We start from the raw sequence: 27,970 nt of genomic DNA, 5'->3' as shown, positions 1-27,970 counted from the left end.
GTAAAGTACTATACCAAAAAAAAAAAAAAAAAAAAAAAAAAAAAAAAGATAACCTCAAGTGAATAAAGTGTCAAATTTCAAACTATAGGTAGGCAACTTAAATTTAGACCAAACCACAGGTGGGTAAATAGTAATTTACCTTATTTTAAAATTGAATTTATTAAAAAATATATATAAATCTCAATCTCATTCCAAATATAAAAAGAAAATAATATTTTAGATCCTATAATTTAGAAATGTAACAAGTTAAATACTATTGTTTCAAAAGGAACAATTTAAACTTTAAGCATTTGAAAAGCTAACAAATTAAACCTTCAATCCATATTAAACTAAAACACAATTTTATTCCACTTAAATGAGTTAAGGTTTAATTTGTGACTTTTTTGAAACTTCAAGATTTAATTTGTTACATTTGAAACTTTCATGTTTAATTTGTTACACCCTTAAATTATAAGGTTTCAAATAAATTTTCTCCTAATTTTGGAATCGATATAAAAGGAATTTTTTCAGTGGCCAGCTTTTGACTCTTTTTTTTAACTCAATTGTTAATTTTCCTCTTCCTAACTTGTAAAGGTCATTTGTCAACATTTTTGGTCCAATTGCAGGGCCCATTAAGTGCATTGGCTGGACTCAATCATTGAGTTGATTATTTTGTAAAAATGTTGCACTCAATTATTATTATTATTTTTTTTCAATTTTTACAAAAACAGAGCCACGAAATAATACACGGATAATTAAGTCAAATTGCAGTCAGGTTTCTAAATGGCCCTACTTGAATGTCCGATATAGATTTCTTGTACATTGGTCTCATAGGTGACATTAGGACTCCTTAAAACAAACAGGACTCCACAGTAGATTACTAATAATTTGTTCCCAATAAACTCGGAGATGAACACTGAAACAGTAAACAAAAAATTTAGGCATAGCAAATAGAAATTCTAGTATTTTGTTAAGAATTTGGTTTGCAAGAAGGAAGGTTAAAGTAGTCTATGGACTGAGTTTGGGGGCAAGTTTCTTATTCCCTCGCCAACCCATTCCAAAACATGTTTAGCCATTTCCTCAAACACTTAGCAGGCTAGAACACTTGCTCACTAAAATATTGCAACTTAAATAACAAAAAATGTAAACTTTAGTATGAATGAATAAAATAATACATACAAGTTAGTCTAAAAGAAACACAAAATAAATGAAAGAGATTGTGAATAACTTTTTTGATAAATCAGTAACTTTCATTAAACAAATCAAGAAGAACACCAAAAAAAAAAAAAGGAGCATCCAGCCTAAAACGAGTAAAATGCTAGAGTAAAAAGTAAAAATAGAGCAACTAGTCCTCATTTTCTTCTAGCTTTCTTTGAATTTGGTCCAATTGAATTTGGAGAGAACTGAACTTCGTATCACAACAGATGTTGTGATGGTGTAGGAGAGAGGCAAGTCCAGAAATCTTAGTGCTTATGTCGTGGACAGATTCCATAATGTTGTCTAACTTCTCATCATAGGAGGATGAGCGAAAGCGTGAACCACCATGAGAAGCTGGACTTTCGGTCTTGATCCCCTTTCGACTATGACCAATACTAGCATTAGCATATGAATGTTGATTGGACTTTGCTTCAGGTAGAGGGACTCGTCTTCCGATGGATGAATGCCTTTGAGTTTCAATATCCTTGAAATGAGACAACAAAAAGGAATGTAGTTCCTCGAGGCAGTTCTCATAGTTGTTTTGCGCAAAATATGAAAGATGTGAGCGCAAATATCGATCTCTTCATCAGAAATTAGATCATGAAGGAACAAAACTCTCCCGAGATTCATGTACTCGGTGCCTGATAGAGGATAGAGATTATGGAACATTATTGTTGTAAGCACCCTCAATTCTGGAGATAGAGAGGAAACACTGATTAATTTCCCATTTGGTGAGAATTCCAAATTTCTTCTAAGAGTGTCCCAAAGTAAATCCTCATCCGAATTCAAATCATCATATATCAGTGGATTAGAAAACATCAACCAGTTGATGTGTAGGATTTCAGCCAGATAAACGAAAGTCACTGAGAAACTATTTCCTTTAACCTAGCATTTGAGCTCCTCTCCTTCAACAATGGCATTAGCATAGAACTCTTTTACCATGTTCTTGTATGCATCATCAAGGTTGGAGAGAAGGAAGTTCCAATCCTTGGTAGCAAACTGTACGGCACCGAGCTCCCAAAGCCCATACAGGCCTTGGGCCCAGACCCATCTAGGCCCCGGGCCCAAGCCCATACCAGCCTTGGGCGCAGGCCCAGCAGATAGTTCCAGTTACCTTATGCCCTTCTTAAAACTGCCTTAGGGCCAAAAACAAGTTTTGGTTATTAAGCTCCCGGGGTTGACCGGTTAACATTTCCCGGTAGAGCGCATGAGTCAATACCCGGGAAGGTCATGATATGCACGGGAACGTGAGTTACCGAACACAATCGGTGAAAATGGAGCCAAGTTCCAAGATCATAAATGCTGCACCGCCCTTTCACCTAAAACAACCACTTTAACCAGATAATACTGGACCTTCAATAGCACTAACGATGAATATAATCATGGTCTCCCCACTAACCTTGGCTATAAATAGAGGAAAGTTGGGAGAAGAAGGGGTGGAGAAAAATTGAGAGAAAATAGTCAAGGAGAGAGCTTTTCAACTGAGTGTTGCTTTGAGTCTCTCTGCCGAGAACGACCCATTGTAGGAAATCCTTAAACCCACTACAAATAAATTGTGAGCCCAAGGGATCTAAGGCCCAGAGTTCTTGTACTTGGTTCTTACACAAACCATTTAGGGATGTTGGTTTCCAGGAGAGACGGTTGGTTAACAGCCCTTTCAACCAGCAATGTGGCTTTTTCAAAGTAGTTCTCATAGGTCTGAAAATCAGCATAGGATCTGAACTTGTAAGGGTCATACCCTCTCGTCGATGATCGTCCTCTTTGACCTAGGAGAGAGGTCATCAACATCAATCACGAGCTCTTTCCCTTTGTTGCTACCTACTTTCACAGCTGATCTCTTGAATGGAGACATTTTCAAGCTGCATCATGTTACACCAAAGAGCAAGAGAAACCACACAAGACAACAAACTCTATTAGCATTGAGTTAGTCCCAAATCAGTAATATTGAATAAAACCCTAAAATCATAAGATTAAGGTCTTAATCATGTCACTGAGTGTGTGTGTGTGTGCCACAAATGACACCATGTGCAACCTAGTACAAAGTGCAAAAACACACAACCAACAAAACCCACACATCAATCTCACGAAAACATCAAATACCCATATTCAAACATAATATTCACAGATATCATCAAAAACACCCAATCTAAGAGATCTTAGGTAAGAAATGTGAAATACATTGAGAAAGAAACAGAACCCATACCTTTTCTTGAAGATTGGTGAAGAAGTGAGGGAGAATATGGAGATTTTATGTGTGAACACGGTGATTTTGTGTGTGAACCCATACGCATTTGGACTTGATTGTTGGTGGAGTAGAGAACAATTTCAAATCCAGAAATACGCTGATGTAGACCCTCAATCAAAATACTCAACCTGTTACCTTGAAAGCTAGATTGTACATGTTGAGTGTTAGTCGTCTGTAGCTTAGGAGTGATGGGAGAAGCAATCTCGGTATGCACAGGCGTAGTGTGAGTAGCTGAGCCATGACTGGATGGAATGGCATGAAGGAAAGATTCACTCTTAGGTGCTTTGGAAGAGTGACTTTTGCTTGCTTGAAGAGACACCATGGATATTGGGCGAAGACGAACCAGTATTTTTCCATCTTTTAGTGGACGAACACCTTCAAGAACTATGATCTTTATGAGAAGACTACAAAAAGGAAGACATGTTGGTGCTGTCGTTTGAGTTGCTGTTCTCTCGATGGTCTGAAAAATGTGAGCACAAATATCAATCGAAACTCCGGTGATAAGATCACATAGGAACTGTGCTCTTCCAAGATTGATGAATCCAGTATTAGACAAAGGATAAAGGTTGATACACAAGGCCCCCTGAAAATTGTACGCTGCACCTCAAAAAATATTTGGGAGGAACAAGAAGCATTGCAGGCTGTATTCTTGAATGCTTTGGAGTCACCAATAACATCATCCCCAACAGTAGCAACGGAAAGTACATTGAGAACCGTATTGGTAATAGTAGAAGTAGAAATACCTCTTTTACTTGAGGTTAAAGCCACATGTGGAAGGGAACATGGTTTTGATTTTCTTAATAATGCAGGCAAATGTTTCTGTTATGTGGACCTAGGAAATTTACCCTAAATGAAAGGATTAAGAAAGCTAAAATGATAATGAAAAACACAATACTAATTACCCTAGAGAAATTCATGCTTTAGCTTGGCCTTAACTGAGTATGCCTTTTCCTTGTGAGAATATGGATTTGAAGATATCTATCTATATATAGAACAAATTCTCTATTAACAGAGTAGGGTCTATCCACAATACATTGAAGTACAAGCCAATTACCTTAATTTGACCATACTACAAAGGAAGATGGCATTTTGTTTCAATCTTTTAAACTAAAACTTGGACTTGATAGTTTTTTGTCTCAAATCTCAATAATTAGTTAAAAGGTATGTATGGATGATGTAGGTGAAGCAGTACCTGTATAGATTTCTTGTACTCCCTAAACAATCAGAACTCCATGCAAAAAGGATGCTATGTAGTAGCTTAGACCAACAAACCAAAAATCGGTATTACCCTTTGAGAATAGTAAATACATGTAACATTCCTTATATCCACATTGTATTCCAATACAATCATCACCTGTATCAAAGGTTTAAACCCAAACAGTAAGACATTTTTAGAATAGGAAATACATAGGGAAGACAAGAACTAGGATTTGAGAGCTTGTGGAATAATATGCCAGTGGATATGAATGAATTGAATATTTTCACATTATTTCTCTCTTCCAAGTGAATTCCATCCGTATTGGGATTATCAACAAGTGATTTTATGCTAACCAATTCTAAAAGGACATTTTGAAAATGACCGAATCCAAAATGAAACCTGGGGCTGATCTTAACTCAACTCCCCTTACTTTCAAACCAAAACTAGAAGCAAAACTCATGGCCGACATAAGTAAAAAACTTCAATGGAAGAACTTCTACAGAGTTTAACTTCCAAATTAAATTTCTAGCTACTTTTGTTTACATCTTAAAGCATCATCAAGATTTATTCCATTAATATAGGATGTCAACATTAATGAGGTATGATTAGAAATAAATAAAAAGGTTCACTTTGTCATGCCTGCCATGAATATTCCACCATTTCTCTCATCTGCCATTTATAAGACCAACCCTGTGCAATAACATCCCCTGATACCTATGAAGATCAGACTCTCTTGCATACTAGTTTTTGGCGACCATGCTTCAAATCCATCTAGTGCCATAAGAGTTCCATCGATCTTCTCATTATCAAGCCAAAAAGCAAGTGAGTTTTTTATCTCAAAATCAACCAATAGGCTTAAAGAAAAAAAAACTCAGCTTATAGGTATACTAATAACACAACCAGAAGGATTTTCGATAATGCATGAATTCATGTGCCTTAGGTAAGTATGTCTTTTCATGGATTTAGAGCTTGTTCCCCTTTTCGTAAGTGTGGTTTGAAGGCATTTGGTTAAATATGGAACAATGTAAATTTTAGCATGTATGAATAAAATAATACATACAAGTTAGTCAATAAGAAACAAAAAATAAATGAAAGAGATTGTGAATAACTTTTTTGATGAATCAGTAACTTTCATTAAACAAATCAAGAAGAATACAAAACCCATGCAACAACAAGAGCATCCAGCCTAAAACAAGTGAAATGCTACAGTAAAAACAAAGCAGCTGCTAAAAACACAAATGAAATAAGCTAACAAAAGCTTCAATATGCAGATTGCAGAGAAGGAAACAACACCATCTGAGTGACAGTGGGTGAGGCTCAGTGCCTGAATGAAGCAGGGTTAAAATCTCAATACAGAACCTCAATACAAAGTTGGCTTTTAGCATATATATATATATATAAACTAAAACTCACCGATTTAGAGAGAAATCATGAGCAAAATTAGTTCAAGTGTTTGGAGACTGGAGAGTGTTTGAGGGGGTAAGGGTATTTATAGATATAGCGACGTATGTGCATGATTGGTGGATTTCAGTTGAGAATCAAATTCGTTTTAACGATCTTTTGCGTTAAGAGAGCTCTGTGGGTGAGAGCTTTTGCGTGAAGAAAAACTGAGCAACAGAGGAGCCCATGTGCATGCCAGTCATAGTGATTCAATTGGAGCCCACCAAGTCTGACTGAGGGAGAGCTACTTCATGGATGGAAGGGACGAAGACAGAAATGCATGTGCTTTGAACACCGTTTTACATGTTGGGACGGAGAAAGAAGCCGGTATATATTTCACTGCACACTTTCACATGCACTTTGCCACAACTGTGTTATGTATTAGACTGTGAGTTGCAGAGAAAAAATGGCAGGTTCATGTGGCGGTGCAATGCTACACAATAAATTTTACAATTTTTTAGCACTCAGTAGGATATAATTGATGGCAACATCATTTTTATCTAGAATCACCATTATCATCACTTTATGACATTCAAATTACAAACTGTGAGAGCCTTTTTTTGGACAGTGCCTAGGCCCAAGTAGAAGTGAGGACCCCGGGCCTTTAGTTATTGTTTTAAGGGACTGGGCTTGGTTCACTGCAGCTAAATAGGTTGATTACGAACCAGATGGTGCACAGAGCACGAATCCTACAACACAAACACGCTAGCAAACAAGAGATATATGCATTGAACAGCAAGAAAACATAAAAGGGAGCAATGTGATAAAGAAAGACACAAAATAAACGTTAAGGATCCTTAAAACAATCTGAGATATTCCATTACTTTTCTTAATTGTGTATTACAATATGCTCACTAAGACGTGTTATAGGGTCCAAATAAGCTCAAAAATCACAAACTTAGATGGCTCTCTAAGCCTCTAAAACTTGTAAAGTTTGAATCCCTTTGAATCCAAGTATGTTCTATAGTGGCTGTTTGAGGATACCGAACGGTATTTTCCTTTCTTTTGCTACTTTTTTTGAGTTTTTAACAGAATTTTTTCAATGATTTTATTCTAATTCATTGTTGCTAAATGCCCCCTCATTATTGGCTGCTTCCTCTTTTTATAGTGTCATTCTAAAGTTTTGGAATACCACTGATTCCCCCCATTTGCTCCCCTGAGTACAAGAACCAATGTTGTGCCAGAAACATTGGTGGCTAGTTCCTTTCTTGTTTCTCATAATTTTCTTCTTTTGGCACTTCTTCCCCAAAAGTCTCTTGCTGACTTTCCGTTCTGGGGTATCTCCAGAGAGTTGACCTCTGATCCCTCTTCCTTCAAGGCTTCAAAACCTAACCTTTTCAGACTCAGCTTTTTTGGCTGCCTTTCCTTTTGTCATTTTTCCCAAGTAAGCTGATTCCTCTCTGCCAGGTTGAAAGTTTTCCCAGCTACTTCCCTTAATGGTTCTTCTTTCTAGGTTCTTCTTTCTAGGTTCTTCTTTCTAGGTTCCTCGAGGTACCAGCCCATTGTTCATGAATTGTTAGTTTCCAAGTTTTCTATTTCCTTTTTGCATCATTGGGGTGGCTGATAAGGACGCATCTGTTATTCGTTCCTTGTGTTTCTTAGCACTCCTTTTGAGCTGTCTTAATCTCATCCTAGTTTTGCTGCATGTCCCAAGGACCCCGAGCTCCTGGAAATCCCTGCATATCCTGGCCCAGTTCTTACCACTGGACTCCCTAATGATTTTCTGATTCTGGCGGGTTGGGCTGTTTTCCTTATTCCCTTCGTTTTATGGGCCCTAAGGCCTATCCGTTCATGGGTCTTGGGCTTAAATATTTTAATGGATTTGGGCCTACCATCTTTTTTCCTTATTGCGAGCTCAAGCTTTTATTATTTTTCATGGAGTTCAACTCTCTATGCCATTTTGGGCCTTGGTGCAACATTGTGACTTTTTAGACCTCAACATTTAGCCCCCCAAGCTCATGGGTTGCCTGCAGCCCACGCGTGAGTAGACTAGAGCCTTAATTTCTGTAGGAATTCCTTCTTCACTATTTTAATTAACTTCAAGGTCCCCCCTCTTCTTCCTTCAGGGTCCTGTCTTTCCCGCTACTTTCAGGTATCCTGGTTTTCTTTGCGTGTTGCACTTCTTTCTTTTTGTAACTCCCCCACCCCCCCCCCTTTGCACAGGACGTGGCAGTTGAATGTTGGAGTGAAAACCTCCCCCACCCACTTTGCACGTTCCCTATAACTCCCATTAATAACTGCCAATAACTCTTCTCTTTAAAATTAAATTTTGGCAACTAGCGTGCCTTTTTATACATCGTTTTCTCCAACTGCTCTTTACACCATTATTGCAGTCACTTCATATTTTCTTTTCACTTTCCAAAGACCTTCGTTTCCCAGCGCATCCCCTTTCTTCCAATCACTCGATTTCTCTGTTTCTTCTTTTGTGTTCTTCACTCCTTTGACTTCCCTATTTCTCAATGCATTTGTCGTTCCATGGCTTCCTCTTCCTCATGAAAAAGGAAGGAGCGCACTTCCAGTCCTTCTGAGGGTGAAAGCTCCTCTGGGCCTGCACAAGACGAGACGCAGGAGGTCATGGAGCGCCCAACTTCCCCTTTACGGGACCCCTGGTACACCCCCAGCCCGTTTTTCCCTCAGGTGTCTCACGGTGAGGCTCCTCCCTCCCCTCACACTTGGGTGTTCTTTGGCCAATCGAGGTTTGCCAGTTCTGCCCAGGTTCCAGATCCAAGGGAGATTTTAGATCTTCAGATTAGGTGGGGATCTCGAGAGGTGGTTTTTATTTTCTTTGACTTCATTCCGGGGAAGATCACTGGTTGGCCTATTTGGGTGGACAGGGAGCTTTTAGATTGTGAATTTGTTAGTTGTCTGGAGTGTGCTGAGATCCTGAAATAAGTAGCAATTTCCCGGAACCTTGAAGGTTTTAGAGACGCCAAGGGCCTTAGACACTTGGTACGCTGTTGGTGCCCTTCTCTTCACACCTTTCTCTTTTCCATTGGTGAGCTTACTATCACTTTAGAGGATGTGGTCAATAACTTCCTCCTCCCAGTGTTTGGTGAAGAGAATCCTTTCGACATCAGTCTTTCCAGCGAGGATCTCGAAGTAGAAGACAAACTGTTTAGCCACTTTGGCGGGCGTACTACTTCTCCTGGTGAGAAACTGGCCAGAATGGGCAAGTGGGTCATGAACCTTTCTTGAGAGAAGGACAAGGCAATTAGGCGAGCTGGATTCTTGGCACTTTGGCTCAATAAGTTTTTATTCAGTGAGTTCCCCGCGTACGGGTTAAGTCTATTTTCTTTCCTTTGGCAATCAGATTGGCTCGGGGTGCTCAGTATCCCTTAACCCCCATGTTCCTAGGCCATGTTTACTCCCAATTAGACTTGCTCCATGGAGATGAAGTCGAGGGCAATTCTTGCTATGCTATCACTTCGTCCCTTCACTATGCCATTCTCTAGGTATTCATGTAAGACCGCTCTTCTGTTACTTTGGCGAATTGTAGGAGTTTGAAATTTGTAAAAGATAATTTCAAGGATCCCTGGATGTGGTTAAGGGTCTGTGTGGTAGTTCTATTGATAGCCACCCCATCATTTTTCGTTGGGCCAACTTAAAAGGTGGCAGCCTCAATTTGGTTGTGTTGTTTGATCAAGTAGGGCACTTAAGTTGGCGTTCTTCCCCGGAGTTCAGCCCTAGGTTTCCATGTGATTCTGTGTTGGCCTCTTTTCTCAACTCTCTAAGGAACACCTTTGATCTGCGTTGTGGGGATGAAGGCAGTTTGGTGTATTTGGCTTGCATCAGTCCATCATGGCTTCCAATGACCTCATTAAGTGGCCCCAGGTGTACCCACTACTCAGCACACTGGGTACTCGGCAATTTGGCTTTGATCAGGACGTCCCACCAATGTTTAAAGATATGGTACCTTCTCTCCCTTCTCTGGATCCATTCCTAAGGCTTCAGGCCTATTGGTCACGAAGGAGCTCTCAGTTTGTTGTGCCAAACTCCCAGAGAGGAGTCTTTGCTTCCAGTGGCTTTGATGGTTACTGGAGAAGAGTTCAGAAGTCCTTCTCAGACTTTGTTGGTTCTAGTAAGATTGGGAGGGTTCCCGATCCTAGTATTATCTCTGCTCCTACCTCCAACAATCGCCTGTCCCTCCCTACTGCCGGTATTATGTTTGCTACCATAAGTAGCAAGACAGGATTTGCAGAGTGGCATGCTTTTAGGGGTAGTTGGGTATGTTATGCACATGATTTTCCTGAGGTTTGGTCAGGGTGTGACCTTATTGTTGGTACCTCTTCTGGTGTGCCAATCAAGAGAGGGGTAGTAGAGGCAATTGGTGCTACTATAGGCAAAGGTAAAAAGACCAAACAGGAAGCCATCAAGAGAGCCGAGCTCAAAGAATGTGCTAAGGGAACTGAAGTTGGTTCTGAGACTAAGAAAAGGAAGACTGCACAATCTCATAAACAGTTGGTCATTTTTGAGAGACCCGACAGAGTGGACCCCTCTATGATTGGAAAGGAAGTTGGCCACCCCTTAATCCCAAAGACTCGAGTGAAGACTAAGGTAGAGTCTTCTCTCTCTTTGAGGTTCCTGTGAGTTCCTCAGCATAGGGTTCTTTTGGGTCCTTTGATTTCATACCCCAGTCTCCCTTACGACCCTCTGGGTGTACCCGTAGTAGACAAAAGACCATTGGAGAATCTGTAGAGAGAGAGAGAAGGGCAAGGCTTCTTTCCTTCTTCTCTCTTTTATTTGCAGTAGTTCATTGTTCTTGTTGTGTCTCTCCCTTTCTCTTTTAACTAATGAATGGTCATTTCTTCCTTGTAGAAGTCAGACCCTAAGAGAGGCAAGAGTCAGTCATTTGGTGATGATGTGGTATGGCCCTCTTCTATTTGTGCCCTTTACTGTTTGCTTCCATTCTTTTTCGATGTTATGTACATATGCATTTTGTGATGTTCTGCCACTTGCTCTTCTTTCCCTTTTATAGGTGGAGGTACCTCCTCCCACGACTGGTGAGACTCTGGTGAAAGAAGTGATGATAGCTCCCTCTGCCATTCCCCCAGGCGTGGAAAAGGAGTCCCCTAGTGGTGATGTGACTAAGGAAGTTAGGCAGGCAGCGAAGGATGTCCAGCCCATTTTGCCTTCTGTTCCCCTAGCTGCTCAGAACCTTGAAGCTTCTCAGCCTCCTGTTCCCCAAGATCCCTACCCCTTGCAGACTCTTAGTCCTACCAAAACTCTATCATTTGAGCCCATGACTGAGCCTGTGTTAAGCAAAAAGTCCTTGGGGGGCGTGTCTTTATCCATACAAGCAGGTGAGCCTCATCCACCCCTTATAAATATGTTTAATCTTATCTCTTTTATCTTTTCTTTTTGAGAATTCTTGTTTTCTCTACACCTTTTAGATCAAACCAGTGTTCAATTTGTCCCTGAGACTGCCTCTTCCTTGGAGTTAAAGGGTTCTGAAGGTGCATGTTGTTCACCCTCACTGTACTTCCCCCTCCTCTTTTTTTTTCATACTTCTCCCTTGCCTTTTCCTTCTATGGCGAATCCCCCAGTATCCTTTCCTTCCTTTAGCAATTTTGCCAAAGTTTCCTCACCTTTTCTCTAACGTGTTGTGTGTTCTTTCACAGAGTCCTCCAGGAAATCAAAGGGACAAGAGGACGAAGCTCTGCCACAAGAAGCTGATACTTTTTTTTTTGTTTTTAGCTTTCTTTTACTTTCCCACTTTACATTTCTTCCTTTGTTCTTTCCCCTTTTTGAATTTTGTCTACTTTTACAGGTGCTGACACAGGTGCTAAGGATCCTAAGCTCATAGTTCCTGAGGTAGCTGTGGAATTTGCTTCTGACGTTCAGGTTGTTGAAGCTCAGGTAGGGACCCCCCAAACCATCCAGAGGGTTGAAAGCTCTCTAATTCCTAAGAGTGGAGATACAACAATGGGGGAGGCTCCAGGGGTGACTGTCTTAGATCCTGGTTCAAGGCTCCCCGCTTTTCTGGCCTGCTTTGATCTCCTGGAGTTCAACATTCTCCCTGTAAGCCACTTTCATTGCTTTAGGCCTTCCTTTGGTAACTTCCTACGCTTCTCTGTGCCTATGGAGGCTCTACCACTCTTGGAGGAGCTGTTCAAAGTCCACGGGGACTTCACCAGTGGATTTAGGGGAGGCGTATTCTTAGGCAACATTCTGACGGAACTCCTGTGTGCCGTTTTGATTTCCCTGAGGGACTCCTCTCCTGATTCCCTATCTGAGGAGAGGCTTTTGGAGTGGAGAGGGGTGGTACAGGATCTCATGAAGGCCAAGTTCAATCTATCTTTCCTGCTGGAGTACTTGCAATCCTTGGCCCACATGCTGTTCCAAAGGAGGATTTCTAAGGACCTTGATGCCGAGATTGCTGCTGCTGAGAACGCCTTGGCCCATGCTCATAAGGTTTTGCAAGATTTGAAAGTTAAGAAGCAGCGATTTCTTTCCTCATCACCTGTCCCTGTGATTCCCTCAGGAGGCTCTTTGCTAGCCGACCTTATACCTTAGTTCCTTGCTTCCCTTTTTTTTTAGTTCAGATCTATTAGTTTCTCCCCCCCCCCCTTTTTTTGTGGACAATTAAGGCTATATAAGTTTATCTTTACTTCTTGCTTCTGAACAATACTTCTCTTTTTCTTTGCAATGTGGATCTATTTTCTTTTTAAAACTACTTCTAGTTTTAACAATATGTGGATCTATTTCTTTGCAATGTGGATCAATTTTCTTTTTAAAACTACTTCTAGTTTTAACAATATGTGGATCTATTCACAATGTGCACTCTGCTATTTATTTTGTTGCTTTTCTCTCTCTCTCTCTCTTTTTTTTTTTTTTTTTTTTTTTGAACTGAGTCCTGAGCCATGGTCCCTAAAAGTTTTGCAATAGGTCCTGGACTAGGTACCCTAGTAGTTGTGTGATTGCGCAGGTATTGAACTGGGTACATTGGATGTTCTCCTCCTCTCTTCTTTTTTTTTTTTTCTTTTAAAAAAAAAAAAAAAAGTCCCAGGTCATGAACCAAGCAAACCCTTTTGGACAAGTATTAGGCTAGATATCCCAGGCGCTTATTTTTACCCGTAGTCCCAGGCCATGTACTTGAACTGATTGTGGTGTGAGTGCTAGGTCATATGCTAAGGTTTTCCTTCCCTTTTTTTTTTTGCATTGACCCAGGTACCCTTCCCAAACTTGCCCATACTTGGGTTATGTGATACTTTACAATTATACATCTTAGCTGTAGTTCAGAGAAAAAGAAAAGGAAAAAAAAATTTTCATTGAAACACAACATAGTTACCATACTAAGGAACACAAAAGGGGTTGACAAAGATAGTAGGGATCATAGAATGTCCTCCTACCATGGTTTCCTAAACAACAAGGGAACTTAAACAAAATTCATGATAAATAAAAAATAAAGATAAAAAGCGATGAAACACTTAGCAGATTGGGGAGCTGGCAAAAAGGTCTCAGCGTACTGAAATCTCCCCCTAGGTGTAGCATTGTGACTTTTTAAACCTCAACATAGACCAAACACCTCAACATATGTGAAACTTGTTGTCAAATTGTTTGTGTAGTTAGACTTTCTCTTTTTTGGTTTAGTCAAAGTTTTCACTACAATTATGGTTGCATGGATGGAAGGGGTCCCCTCCTTCTTTCGAAACCAGTTGGGATGGACAAAGTAAAGGAAATTGTGACATTGGAAATTAGAATTGGTTTAGTCAAAAGGAAAAGTCTTGGTACACACTCGTTATTTCAAATTCTGCGCACATTTTAATTGAAATCGTGTTTTCAAAACACGATTTTAGTTCAAATTGTGAAATTGTGTTTTCAAAATCACAATTTTTGTTAAATATTCCTAGGGTATTGTTCCTAGACTGAATGAGAGAAAAATATTCCTAGGGTATTATTAGGTTGAAAAAAGAACGATTGACCATGGAACAAAAAACAAATGCAGCAACAAATTAAAAATGAAAAAGAGATAGAAAGGAGAGAGTTACCTATACAAGAAGCAACATTTATGTTCCTAGATCAAGGAAGTTTGGACTGGTCCTATCTTCTCCTCTCCACTTCTTAAGGTGTCCTTTTCAAAATAGCAAGTATTTATCAAATTGTGCCCTCTACCCTTGGTGGTAACATCCCACTCTTCCTCATCTTTATTGATAAGAAACACATTACTAAGACAAGAAATCTGTGCGCATCCAGAATCAAATTTTAAAGTTGAAACATCAAAGCCTGAAGATTAAAGATAGAAGGTTGCATAAGTTGTAGATTGTCAAGTACCTACCTAACCTTTCATGTGTCATACGATATGCAAGCTTTACTACCACAATAAAATGAACGCATTTCTTCTATAGGTCTTTCTCAAAAGTGCATCCATGCGTGAAATTTTGCTCAAGCACAAAATATACTTCCCTACATAATAGAATTTGATGTATGGTTTAAATGAGGCCAACAAAATTAAATATCTAGCATGAGGTTATTATAGATGGACAAAACAGTAAGAAAAATCACCTCGTTACAAAAGATAAAAAATAATATTTGGATATACCTTGCAATAAAAGAGAACATAAGAAAAAAAAAAAAAAAAAAAAAAAAGGAAGCTTGGCAATGTTTTTTTTTTTGACAAATTTATAATTATGTTATACTAGTGAAAATTGCACAGTTCTTTAAAAATGGACAGCATTTTCTATCCAACCTCTATCCAGATGATTATAGAAGGCATCCAGAGGCTGAATTGTAATGTCCTGGTTTGGAAAGTCAGCAATGTTTGTAGAATAAGCAATATGGCTGCACACCGTATGGCTAGGAATGCAAAATGTGTAAATGATTCTGTTATTTGGGTTGAGGATATCCCACCCATTATTGAATTTCAAGTTATCAAAGATGTAACTGTTTTGGACCACGGTCCAGTTTAATGAAAGCTGTTTGAAGTTTGAACACCAAAAAAAAAAAAAAAAAAAAATGAGATGCAAGGATTGTATTATGTTTAGACACAAGAAAAATCCTACTCAAAATTAAGTAAAATAGAAATGTTATTTAACAAGGCCATATGCCAATAATAAAAATCCACTAGTAAAGTTTCAGTACCATTCAGTCTGGGTTCTTTAAAATAAATAAAAAATCTTCCATACATTAACACATTCTGTTAATGTTGCAAATAGTGGGCCTACTAGATTAAACCACTCGTGATAGTTCTGTTGTGAGTGTGACAAAAATTTGATAAATCACTCTATGAAAGTTGCTAGTAATTTCTTTGGTGGGATTTTTTTGAGAGATAATGAAAATAATTAATTGATATTTTAGTCAAATGACAAAAGCAGCAGAAGAGGAAGAAAGAAGTAGGAAGAAGTTACCCTTTACTGGTTCAGACTTGCAATGCCGAATCAAGCCGAGGATGAACTTTGCTCATGCGCAGTTTTTACGATTTCATCTAAATCTACTAAAAAACGAGCAAGACCCATATAAGTATTAAACCGCAAATGAAATAGAAAGAGGTAGGCATTTGATTTTGAGTTGTTTACATTTAAATGCAAATGAATGAAAATCTGGAGACACGTTCATTTGATTATTCCATCTGAATGTCCAGCCTTTTATTTTTTAAATCATTTCTAAAAATTTATTGTACCCATCAAGCAATTTTGTATACATCACAACCTAACTGAATCTAAGCAACAACAATAACTACTCTAAATTCATCAATCTAGGTTGTGAGTAATTTATTTTCATAAAAATGTGAGTATTTGTTTGCAAAATAAATGAAGCGTAAGGAGATTAAGAAGCAGAATGAGTTACCTAAACTTAGGATAAATAGAATATTCTAAAAGATTGATTATTGGGATGTGAGAAATGGTGCGCCAATCTTCTCCTGTCTCACTTTGGCAACGTTCCTTGATAATTGGACAGCCAACGATCTCCAATTCATTCAATGGAATTGTACGCAGGAAGTTCGGCAATGACTTTAACTTTCCGCAACAATGAATTTCCAACCGTTGAAGACGTGGCATTATAGTAATACAGTCTGCGTCTTCTTTTCCTCCAATCCCAATCCATTCTTCCCACTCCTCCAAGTACACAAAACTGAGATATTTCAACTTTGGGAATATTGTGTCTTCTTTCTTGTTTTCAGATTCTATTCCCAAAAATTCAACACCCACTTTTTTCAAACTACACACATTCCATATAGTTAACGATTCGAGGAGCGGAAACTTCCCCAAAGTAGGCAAACTCATTAACTTTGTGGCTGAAGAGATAGTAACTGTTTTCAATTTGGTCAAGGACATTAACCAATTAGGAGACATTGTGGTGCCCTGGTACCAATAAATGTCTAACAGCTCCAAGTCTTGAGGTGGCTCTAAGGCATTTAAAACTAAGACATCCCTCTCCATTCTTCTATCATTGGGGTCGAAGGCATTTGAAACCCAATCATCCCACATTCCTCTATCCTTCCCTTTCTTAAAAGATAGTTTCATTTCACGAAGGTGTATCTTCTTCTTAAGTTGTGCATTCTCGGCCTCACTTACATCTACCACGTTCCCCAACCCACGTATTTCAAAACTCTCTTGCAGGTGGTTCAAATTTTTTAATTCTCCAATTTTACATCCTTCGTTATCCTCATCACTTATGCTGAAACATTTTAATGCTCTAAGAGAAATCAATCTTCCAATCCCTCTTGGAATCACTAAATTATCTCCAATAAGATGTCTTAAGTTAATTAATTTACCTATCCCTTGAGGTAATTTTGTGAACACAAAATTAGAAGCCTGGGCAATCTTCAAATATTGTAAATTGCATAGATTATAGATGGTTTCAGGCAATACCTCATTGCACCGAAGCAAATCGAGATACCTTAAATGTATTAAATTTTCCACTGTATGCGGAAGTTCCATAGTGGAATTCAAAGTTAATACCCGTAAAAGTCTAAAATTCTGGAATAAATTGGATATGTTATAACCACTTTGATCAAAAAAGATGAGGGTGTGTAGATTTTTGGCACTATCAATGGACATAGAAAATTGGGATTCTTTTGGAATTTCTAATCTCAAATGGCGAGCATTATTATAATCTGATTCCGACTCTATGTTACTCCTAATTATAAAGCATTCATTCTTAGTAATTGATTGTGCAAAGTCATGCACTATATCATGCATTTTGTACCCCCAAATATCTTTTTGGAAGAAAGAGCGAGTGACTAAATTCTCAAAGTATTCTCTTGCCATAATTTCCACCTCCATATTTCCCTTTGACTCAACAAATCCGTGTGCTGTCCACATATATACCAACTCGTCAACATAAAAGAGATGATCTTTCGGAAAGACAGCACAATATGAGAAACACCGTTTTAGTGGTGAGGGCAAATCAAAATAACTAAGTAACAACGGCACAAAAAGACCTCTTTCAACACCTTCTAATTCCCACAAATTGCTATCCAAAACAGTCTTCCATTCTTCTTTACTTTTCTTGAAGTGCATGAGACTCCCTAGAGTTTTTGCAGCAAGGGGCAAACCTTTACACTTCTTTGATATTCGCCTGCCAAGGACTTCTAGTTGCTCACATTGCTTAGGATCCTTATCAGAAAATGCTATTTTACTAAACACCAACCAACAATCTTCCTCAGACAATTCCTCCAACTTGATCGTATTTGCACTTTCCATCATCTTTGCAACTTTGCATTTACGTGTAGTGACTAGAATTTTACTACTTTGGGAACCACAATTTTTGAGTGCATCTCTGAATGGCTTCCACATTGCATAGTCTTCAGTCCACACATCATCAAAGACAAGAAAAAACTTCTTTCTCCCAATTAATTCACAAATTTTTTCCAATAGACTCTGCAATTCAGTAGTGTTAAAATCACAAACTCCCAACGCTTCAACGATAGCTTTGGCAACCCTACATTGATCAAAGGGTTCAGAAACACAAACCCAAATTCTTTTTTCAAAATGATCCATCACCTCATGATGATTAAAGGCTAGCTGGGCAAGAGTTGTTTTTCCCATACCGCCCATGCCCACCAAAGAGATGACATGAGGGCATTTTTGTTTTTTAGTACCCTCACCCAATAGGATGCTCACTAGCTCATCCTTAACCTTACCGCGACCAAGAATATCAGACACATCAACATAAGAAGTAGTTTTTGGTCTCTCAACTACTTCTTCAATGGCCTTACTCAATTCAAACCCGTACATCTCTCTCTCTTTGTTTATCTCATCTAATTTTTCGTTAAGTTCTTTTATCTTATGAGCAATATCGCGATGCTGAAAAAGATTAGGAACTGAGATAAGGGGCCATACCTTCCTCTTCTTAGTAGTGCTAGTTTCAGCATTTTCATCTTCTTTTTGTTGTTTCTCAATCTCTTTTCTGATCATGGCAGTGTTCCACTCATCCAACACGTCGTCCATCTCGTAGGATACGCATTTGAGCTTATCTAACCAAAGCTTCACAGCTTCCTCCTTCAGCTGCCTCTTCTCAGCATCGTTGAGCACTGCCTGGATGGTACGAAATTTGGTTTCAAGCTTTTGGACTTCTTGTTTAACAGTTGCAGTCAAGGCGAACTCTGAAGAAATTAAAGGACCAAGCTGCTCCATAATAGCAGAAAGTAAAGCACGAGCCATAGATTGAAATTTGCTGGTCAATCAATGAAGTCTATCAGTTCACACTGGAATCCACTATGCAATCTCAAAAGCATAGCTATCTCTCATCAATAAAGTCCAGGCCCTACGTTATCCGTTCACACTGATTTATTATACTCTCTTTGATAAATGAACCTGTTGATGATATTCAGGAGAAACCAAATAGTAAATCTCAAAAGCATAGCCACTTCTTATCAATGAAGTCCTGGTCTTACATTATTAGTCCACACTAGTCATCTATTATATCCAGCGCACCGCACAAAGTCCTTAGCTCATTTAATGAGCTTGTTCAAAAGTCTTGGAAGGCCAGCTTTCTCATTTTTTGAGAAATAATGACTTTAATTAGCGTGGCTCACACGCTGAAGTAAAAGAAAAGCTGAAGGAAAACAAAAGAGGCTATTCAGCCCTTGATATACTGTCAATTTGGATATTCCACAGCGTGCAATAGCTCTAATCTCTTTTCTTTTTTTTCTTTTTTTTTGAGCAACAATAGCTCTAATCTCAGCCCTTCATATAATCTAATGGCTACAATAAATTGACACATCAGCGATCCTGGTCACATTCTTTTCTCTCCATTTAATGAGCAGTCAAGGTGAACTCTGAAGAAATGAAAGGACCAAGCTGCTCCACAATAGCAGAAAGTAAAGCACGAGCGAGCCATAGTTTGGAAATGGGAAATTTGCTGTATATCACAAGAGTCAGTGAAAGAGTAGGTAGATAATGAACTGGTTGATGATATTCAGGAGAAACCAAATAGCAAATTCAAAAGCAGGGCCCGCTCTAATCCACTGATCTATTATATTCTCTTGAATCTCATCAAAAAAGTCCAGGCCCTACGTTATCTGTTCACACTGATCTATTATATTCTCTTTGACCTACCCACAAGGCACAAAGTGAAGTGAATTTCCCCGCTTATTTACAAAGTTATCAACTTTATAAAGTTGTAGTACTATAGTCATAGTGTAGTGTCGACCACGATGAAATAGTTAAATAGGAACTTTTTTTTTTTTTTATATGAACGTTATATAGGAACATTTGAACACACTATCTTTTTGGTTCTTGTATTTTTTGTCATTTTTTACTTTGGCTTTCAATTTTTTAGGACCCTATTTGGCCCCTAATTTTTGAAAATCATTTTCAATTAATCACAGCCATCGTCTAATTACTAAATAAAATTGTTTATGTGGCACATAGGATGCATAGTTCGCATAGTAGATACTAACGTGATTAATAAAATAATAGTAAAAAAAATATTTGGTATTTAAAAAATGCCACTCAACATCCAAATCAAAAAGATTAAAATTTATTATTATTTTAGAAAATACTTATAATTTACCTTGGGTAATGTGAGAAGAGCTAAAATCTAATTTCCAATGTTAATTTTCATGTTGAGAGTGAGATTGTCTAGCGAATGGTATGTATAATGTAGGAGACTTGTTTATAAAAAATTGAAGTCTTGAATTGTTATGAAAAATTGATCATTCACGGTGATTTAGCACACTTCTAACAATATTTTTTATTTATTTTTTTAAAAAAATGTTTTAGAATTTCAATTAGGTTGAATTTATATTGACCCACATCATACGTGGCTTTAGGATCCGTTTGGTTGGAAAGATTTTAGGGAGGATGGAAAAGAAATGAGAGAAATGTGGAGAGAAAAATGGATTTTTTGGATGTTTGGTTGGAGAGATTTAAGGAAGAAAAACTAGTGAGATTAGACTGTTTTCTCCCCGAGCTTACTAAAAGGATTTTAGCTTTTTGTCCTTTTCTATACTTTTCATTCAGTTTGCTTTTATAAATATATAAATATATATATATATATATATATTATTTTTTGGTTGTGTTTCATCTATTTCGTTTTTATTTTTTTTGGTTCATCCTGTTTTTTTTCCCCCTAATTTGTTACTTTTTTTTTTTTAGTAGAGGCATAAAAGAAAATTTAAACAAATTACATTTTTTTTATCCCTCCACTTTTCTACTCCTAAACCAAACACCATGAGAGAAAACTAAATTTTTTCTATCATCTTTCTATTTTCTATCCTCTCACTTTTTCACCTTCTTACTAAACGGACCCTTAGTGATGGCCTAATTGGCCTAGCCTAAGAGCTGGCCCTATCCAAGCAAACCGCAGATTTAATTTAATAATTGTTTCAATAAAACTAATGTTCAAACTAAAATTTGGGGTCTTGCTCTTGTAAGGCACCTCAAGCAATGGCCTACTTGACTAAGCCAGAGCCAAAGCTTGCAATTTGGGACAACGGGTTCTATAGAATGAACAAGGAAGAGATCATAATCAAATTTTAAGTAACACAGACACAAGGCAACACCATTTCTTGAAAGAAACTTCTTTTTCATCATCAATAAATTTCTAATCCGATAGAGTGCCGAATCTGAGAAAAACCAACAGACAACATAGTTTTAGTTTAGAATAACAATTTCTTCATTTACAACCAACCAGAGAGTGCCGAACATTGTGATGAATACAAAAAGAGGCTCTTTCTCTTTCTCATTCTCATGACATCACTTTATTCGCATCAAAATTGCAAGATGCATTATAAAAATAATATCTATTGTTCAATGTTTTGGATAACAAAACATAATCAACAATAATAAACTTCCATGTAAAACAAGACTTGTTAGTCTTGCTAAAGAAAGGGTTCTTCTTACTAGTGGAGAGCTATCAAAATCATCATTGAAAGAAATTCTATTCTCTTAATAACAAACTAAAGGCATATGTGGTGCATGCCTGTTGTAAGTGCTTGCAAGGGCGAGAGGTTGTACTTGGTTTTGAAGAACCTGGCCTGCTTTTGTTAGAAATTTAGTAGGCAGGGACAAAGTCAACTCAGTCTGCCAATTTAAATCATCATGAGTTTTTCTCCTTCTTCTTCAATTTTTAGGGTAAGGTGAACCAGCAATTACAAAAATCAGCAGCTGACAAATTTGTTACATGACCTGGTAATAATAGCCAAATCCCCTAACTGCAACATTGCTGGCCTCAGAACTTTTAAGAAATTATCTTGTAACTTGTACATCTGTATTAATTAATCTTAGCACAAAAATTTTTTAATGATCACATTCAAGATAACAGTCTATAAGAAAGAATCTTTATGTCATGCACCTAGGAGTATTTGAACCATAACTGTGATGAAACCCAAATAGCAAATTTGAATGTGTTAACCTTCATTTTTCTGGTCCACTTTGCTATAGACAAGCTAGAGAATGGATGATTACACATGAACCCTAGTGAAAAATATGAAAATTCATCTTGAGTGGGAGCTAATTGCCAACCATTATCATTCTTGAACATTAGCATTTTATATAGGCAGCTCACTTGGCTCTTTCAAATATATGGCTGCAGAATAGTAGTATGTTACAACTATAGGATTTCAAAAATGTCGTATTTTGTGCGCAAAGTTCTCACTTTTATGGGGTCTAAGAGAGATGATTGGTGATTCTTAATTCTTTTTTGAGAGGCTGATCATTCTTGAGACTAAAGTATTTCAAGAATCATATAATACAAAGTTCCTTGAACTAGCTACCTATTGATTAGATTGATCTAAACTAGAGAAGGCATCTATTAAGTATTCTTTATATGTTAACATATTGATTACACCAGTGAGATAACAAAGGAAGTGCATAATTAATAACCATAATACATGAACAGCTTGTTTTTCTGTCCACATCTCCTTGTCCTTATTATAACTTCCATCCTCCGTGTGGATTTCACCAGCCGACTTTCACAATTGACCTACTTCTTGTTTACTTTTCTCCCTTTCTCTCTCAATCTAATTAGTTAAATACTAAATCATGAAGAACAATTTAATAAAACCAACATGCTTTTTTTATATCTAGGAAATCAACATGGTACTTGATATAAACCATAATACCATCTCGTAAGTCTCTAAGTCTTAATCCCTGACAAGCTTCATTAATCCTTCTCCCCTACAAATTCTCTAAACTGAGTTGCCTATACTTTTCAAAACAAAATGACAAACAATCGTATGAGTTCTTCAGACTTCGTATGGTGGGTTCATGATGATATTGAGCTTAGCAACATGCAATCTCCTAGACCATCTTCAGTTTATAGTGAGTCTTCTACCAAAAGTGAGTGATAACATTGCCAGTTACAGGCACTGTGACACCAATGACACCAGGGACACCAACAATTGGAGCCAAGATTCCTGAAATCTCAGGTGGGTATCACCCATAATTCAATATAAGATAGAGAATGCATCACCAGAGACAATTAGGCATGTTGCACTGAGGATGTACAAGAGCTTGAAAAAACATGGGTTGCAAGTCGAGGCTGGCAAGGCAGTGGAAATAGAGAGTACTGAGATTGAAGAGATAAAAGAAGAGGAAGTTGATGGGATTGACAAGAAGAGTGAGGAGCTCTTGGGAATGGAGTACATGCTGAGGGATGGTTTTGTTAGCTATCTACGTGACATGGCAAGAATCACACCTCCAATACCTCAGCAAGTAGTTTAACTATTATTATGTCTCTAGGGGAGCAGAACTAAGTTAGTTTTACCATTTTTTTCCCAACTTACTTAGGTGTCAAGTTATGATTTGAGTAAAATTACTTTTATATGAACTCTCATCATGAATACTATCTTTATTATAACTAATCACAAGAGGTCATGTCATTATCAATCCTTATAAATAAAAAAAAAGAGTTACGAAATGTTTTGTATGCTGGACTTATGGTTATGTAGTGTACCATGCATGCAAAGATTGAGTCGGTCATTTTTGGCATTATAAACAATAGTTAAGTCAATGAGCTCTGGTTCAATGACACTGAATTTCTATAATTTTTTTTTTTTTAAATGGCACTTTTCTTGGTCCATAATAATAATGGAATGAAAGGAGAGAGAATGAATTTAAGACTCACTCAGTAGTTTTGTTATTAACCATAACAAAAATGTTTGGAAATTTTAAACTAACTTCTTTTGATGATGTTTTCAACATTCTAAGAACAGTAAAATGTTAGGTGGAGTCTGCATTATGAAAATTGTTAGTTTAACTTTTTTATTGGCTAGGACAAAGATCTTTCTAGCAATGCAATCACATCCCCTTTAAGATAAAATATTAGTACATCTTTTTTAAGAGGTCCAACAAAATTAATTGCAAGGATTTAGGAAAAAAGTAAAAAGTTGACTTTGTTAAGAGATGTTCAATTCCGTTAACCATATATTCAAATCCTAACAGCTTTTGTATGACTGTTACTTCTCAAAAAGTTCATAACATGTGTTAGTTTGATCTATTTGTTGAATTATTTTATTTTATTTTTCATTTTTCTTGGTCCATATCTCTTGCTTTGGGTGTGTGTGTGTGTTTTTTTTTTCAAAAACCAAAAAAGCGTTTTTATGTAGTATTTATTTGAGTTTAAGAAACCCAAAAAAAAAAAAAAAAAAAAAAGATTATCAAAAGATGAAATAACATGGAGTAAATAATAAATAAATAAATAAAAAGAAGAAGAAAATAAAATAACATTGATCAATAACGCAACTATTTGGATTAGCTTTTTTTTTTTTTTTTTTTTCCATGAACTTATTTACTTATATATAGCTCAACAAATTAACTTTTCAAAAAAAGTTAATCAAAATGCGCGCATAAAGTGTAGCCTTTGGATGAAATAAAATAAATGTAGTGACATAAACAACCCAATTATTTGAAGGATTTTCGAGACTGGAGAGTTAGCTATGGATTCAAGATCCACCGAATACATGTGTAACTTACAATATGAAAAAAATGAAAATTTTCAAAGCCCAAAAATCATATCAGTTTAATTGAATTGGATTGAATTACACTTGTTTTGATATATTAGCTAAGAAAGAGCTAAATAATTTATGTCACTGAATAATAAGGAAGGTTTTTTTTTTTTTTTTTGAGGGGGAATAATAAGGAAGGTGATCATTATGACTGCCTATGTGACTAAGTCACCACATGGGTTTATACCATATTTTACTCTTTTTTTTTTTTTTAGAAACATATCATATTTTACTTTGACTAAGGCAAAAGAAGAATTTTTAATGTTGAATTATTTTCATTAAGTTGGTTGACTATCTCAAAAAATACTTTTGCCTAATATTAACATGAAGTGATTCCCACAGCATATAATAAGAAATTCTTGTTTTGACTTGTCCAAGCCGGAGCAATTTTTTTTTAGTTTCTGATTGAGATAGTTCCTATGTCATACATTATGTTTTAACATTGTTTGTGTTTGAATATGGATTAAACTAAAGTTAAGAGACACTGATATTAACATTGACCATTATTCGACTGATTAGCTATCATTGTCATGGGCTTAAAAGATTTTTAAACCTGGTCTGGCAAAAAGAGTATGTACATAAAAATGTATGATGTATGATACCCCTATTATTTAAAAATAAAATAAAAAAGGATATACTCTTGAGAGTTTTTTGTTTTTTTTTTCTTTTTTTCTTTTTTTTTTTGTTCTTTTTTTAAATAATAAGTAAACTATATTAAGGTTAAAGACGAGAAACAGAGAAGATTGTCGGATTGATTAGGCAGAACATGGTTGGACTGCTAATATTAATATATATATATATATTGATAGTATTTCTTTTTTAAAGGAGAAGGGATAATTCGATAGTTGGGGATACACTCTTGAGAGTTTAGATGGGATTTTCTAAAAAGAAAAAGGAAGAAATGCTAAAATGATGATATACACCAACGGTTTTGTTATAGTGGTCTCTGATGGCTGATGAGTAATTATTACATACTCTCAAAATAAAGCTGACATAATAACCCACACCAATAAAAATAAACCACTTAATACAAAAATTTGACATAAACTAAAAGAGTCATGTGAAAAGGTCAAATTTTATATTAGGTGGCTTGCTTTTATCTGTGGATGGTGCCATATCAACTGTATTCTAGAGATATTTATTTATTTATTTATTTATTTATTTTTGTCTATTGCATATATCAATGGTTCTCAAATGCATAACATAATTAGCAAAACAAAACATGATACTCTCATTAACTTCCTAAAAAGGAAAGAATCTTGTTCAGATTCTGTAAACCAAACACACCCAAGTGATTTTAGTTGAAAGATCATATATTTGAAACTCATCTAACATATAACTTTTGTGGAGTTTAGGTTCTTCTATCATTTAATAGCCCATATGTTTATAATTCAAGCAACCAATGCTGAGGAGAACCTATCGCATATATCATATATATGCATCTTTCTTCTCACTGCGTGACAATTGCAGAATTCACACACTGTAAAAGGAAGCATGCATATATCCAATACATGAGATAATTATTTAGTGCTAGACTTTGTCTGTACTGTAGACTATGCTATTCCTTGGTGCCAATAAATTCTAAACCTGATACATCTATAGGGCCCAGTTATCATGCAACTTCAATGGATTGGAAAATTTTGCAGGTAGTTCGCTTTTCAGACATAAAGTACAGAAGGAAGTTTGAGATACCCAACAATGGATATGAAACATTTGGAAACAAACTGGTGGGTTGTTTTGTTGGGCCCCTAAAGACTCTTCTTCAAAGAAAGAATTCAACATGGTTGCAGATTCTGAAGGGGGTGGATGGGTATATCATGCCTAGATCCATGACCCTCCTACTAGGGCCTCCAGGTAGCAACATAAATACAATCTAAAATTTAATAATTAAGATCTATTGGCCAGAACATACATTACTCCTTAAGCACAAATAAAAAGAATTGGAACTAAAGCTATATACCGAGCAGGACACTAATTTGTAAAATGTTGAGATCAATTGCAAGTCGTGCTCAAGAACTTCATAAAGGATGAAGCCATGTGAAATGAAATTATTTTGCACTTAATGAGAGAAAAAAGTGAGAAATCCTCTTTATTAAGTGCCCAGATTAAAATTTAAGCTTTAGATTAGTCTTTCTCAATGAAAAAAAAAAGTTGCACCAGTAATGTCAAAAAGAAAATTATGCTCTCATCTCTTAGGAATTACACAAAGTCAGCAGCACTATATTAGAGAAAGAAATCCCTGCAACCTACAACTCTTTGAAACTGCATCCTGAAACTTCCTATCTACAAACAAGTAGCCCTATAAATTAAGATTTATTTTCATATGTATGTATTTTATATGCATTCATATTCATAATTTCCATTAGGCTTATTCCAAAATGCCAAAAAAGATTACTTGTATAGTAATTGAATTCTAAGATTTCACAATTGGACTATTTGATATAATTTCTAACGCGTATTTTCTTGACTTTTTTATGCTACAATGAATACATCTTTCTTCATTCACCTGCAGTACAATAGCCCTCATATGATTAGACATTTCATTGCTACTGAACTTATCCATTAATTAAATCTTACAGGCAGTGGTAAGAGTACTCTCCTAGAAATTCTAGCAGGGAGAGCTAGTGGAAATAAGAAGTCAATAGTGGAAGGTGCAGTCATGTACAACAACAAATATGCCTCTGACATTCGTCTCAGTAGACTCATTGCATATATTAGCAACCAGCTTAATATGTAAGCACACAATGACCAAATTTTGGAACATGTATACATTTATCATACCATATGGGCATTCAAACACCAGTATTAATCAAAATTTAATTAAATCAGACAAATTAAATAACTTATCGGAGCTACCATGAATGAACACACAAAGTAGTCATTTGACTTCATAGTTTTCAAATAAGCATCATCCGACATCTAAATGTATTAACATAGATCCATACTTATGTGCAAACAAATTTACTAACTACACAATAATTAAATTAAAGATTACTTGTTGGCATATTCACTTTCTCTTACTTGTAAAATTGCAGACACGTCCCATTTTTAACAGTTCGATAGACGCTCGAGTTTGCTAGGGACTGCACTCAAGGGCTTCGGCTAGAGAACTTCACTCCTCGGATGAGAAAGTTCTTTGCCCATGCACTAGTAGAGGGACAGGATCCATTTTTGGAATATGTGTTAGAAATCTTAAGTTTAAAACATATAGAAAACAAGCTCACAGGAGAGGCAATATCCGATGCTGATTGCCAAAAGCTCACTACGGTTGAGTTAGCACTTGGAACATATTCTGTTATGATTTATGACCAACCATTTTCTGGGTGTGATCTAGCAGCTACGTATGACCTAGTTGACACCATAAGAACTATTAGCAGGATTCAGCAATCTTCGGCAATGATGTCACTGACACAATTCTCTCAGGAAGTGTTCAATCTTTTCGATAGAATCATATTGCTCATTGATGGACGTGTTTTGTTCCAAGGCCCCCGTCAAGATGCCATTCCTTACTTTGCCAGAC

General features: G+C 36.7%; 1 protein-coding gene across 2 annotated transcripts; it reads right to left on the bottom strand.

Annotated features, from left to right (window-relative positions):
• Positions 1-2,786: 2,786 nt before the first annotated feature.
• LOC126716690 (putative disease resistance protein RGA3) lies at positions 2,787-18,825 on the bottom strand. 2 transcript variants are annotated; one of them, XM_050417619.1, is made up of 7 exons: positions 15,843-18,825; positions 15,404-15,489; positions 14,335-14,462; positions 14,048-14,238; positions 4,614-4,775; positions 3,380-4,077; positions 2,787-3,035 (listed from the first exon to the last, which is right to left on the bottom strand). In XM_050417619.1, exons 1-2 carry the CDS (start codon positions 18,659-18,661, stop codon positions 15,477-15,479), a joined length of 2,832 nt encoding a protein of 943 aa, XP_050273576.1. In that variant the 5' UTR covers positions 18,662-18,825; the 3' UTR covers positions 2,787-3,035; positions 3,380-4,077; positions 4,614-4,775; positions 14,048-14,238; positions 14,335-14,462; positions 15,404-15,476. The 2 variants fall into 2 exon arrangements, with proteins under 2 accessions (XP_050273576.1, XP_050273575.1); XM_050417618.1 differs by having other exon boundaries at positions 3,380-4,775.
• Between the last annotated feature and the right edge of the window lie 9,145 nt (positions 18,826-27,970).

The sequence above is a fragment of the Quercus robur genome, chromosome 3 (assembly GCF_932294415.1).
Source record: "Quercus robur chromosome 3, dhQueRobu3.1, whole genome shotgun sequence".
In the NCBI taxonomy this organism is placed as follows: domain Eukaryota; kingdom Viridiplantae; phylum Streptophyta; class Magnoliopsida; order Fagales; family Fagaceae; genus Quercus; species Quercus robur.
Note: the sequence above shows the minus strand (reverse complement) of the source record. Positions and strands in the feature narration are given on the sequence as shown.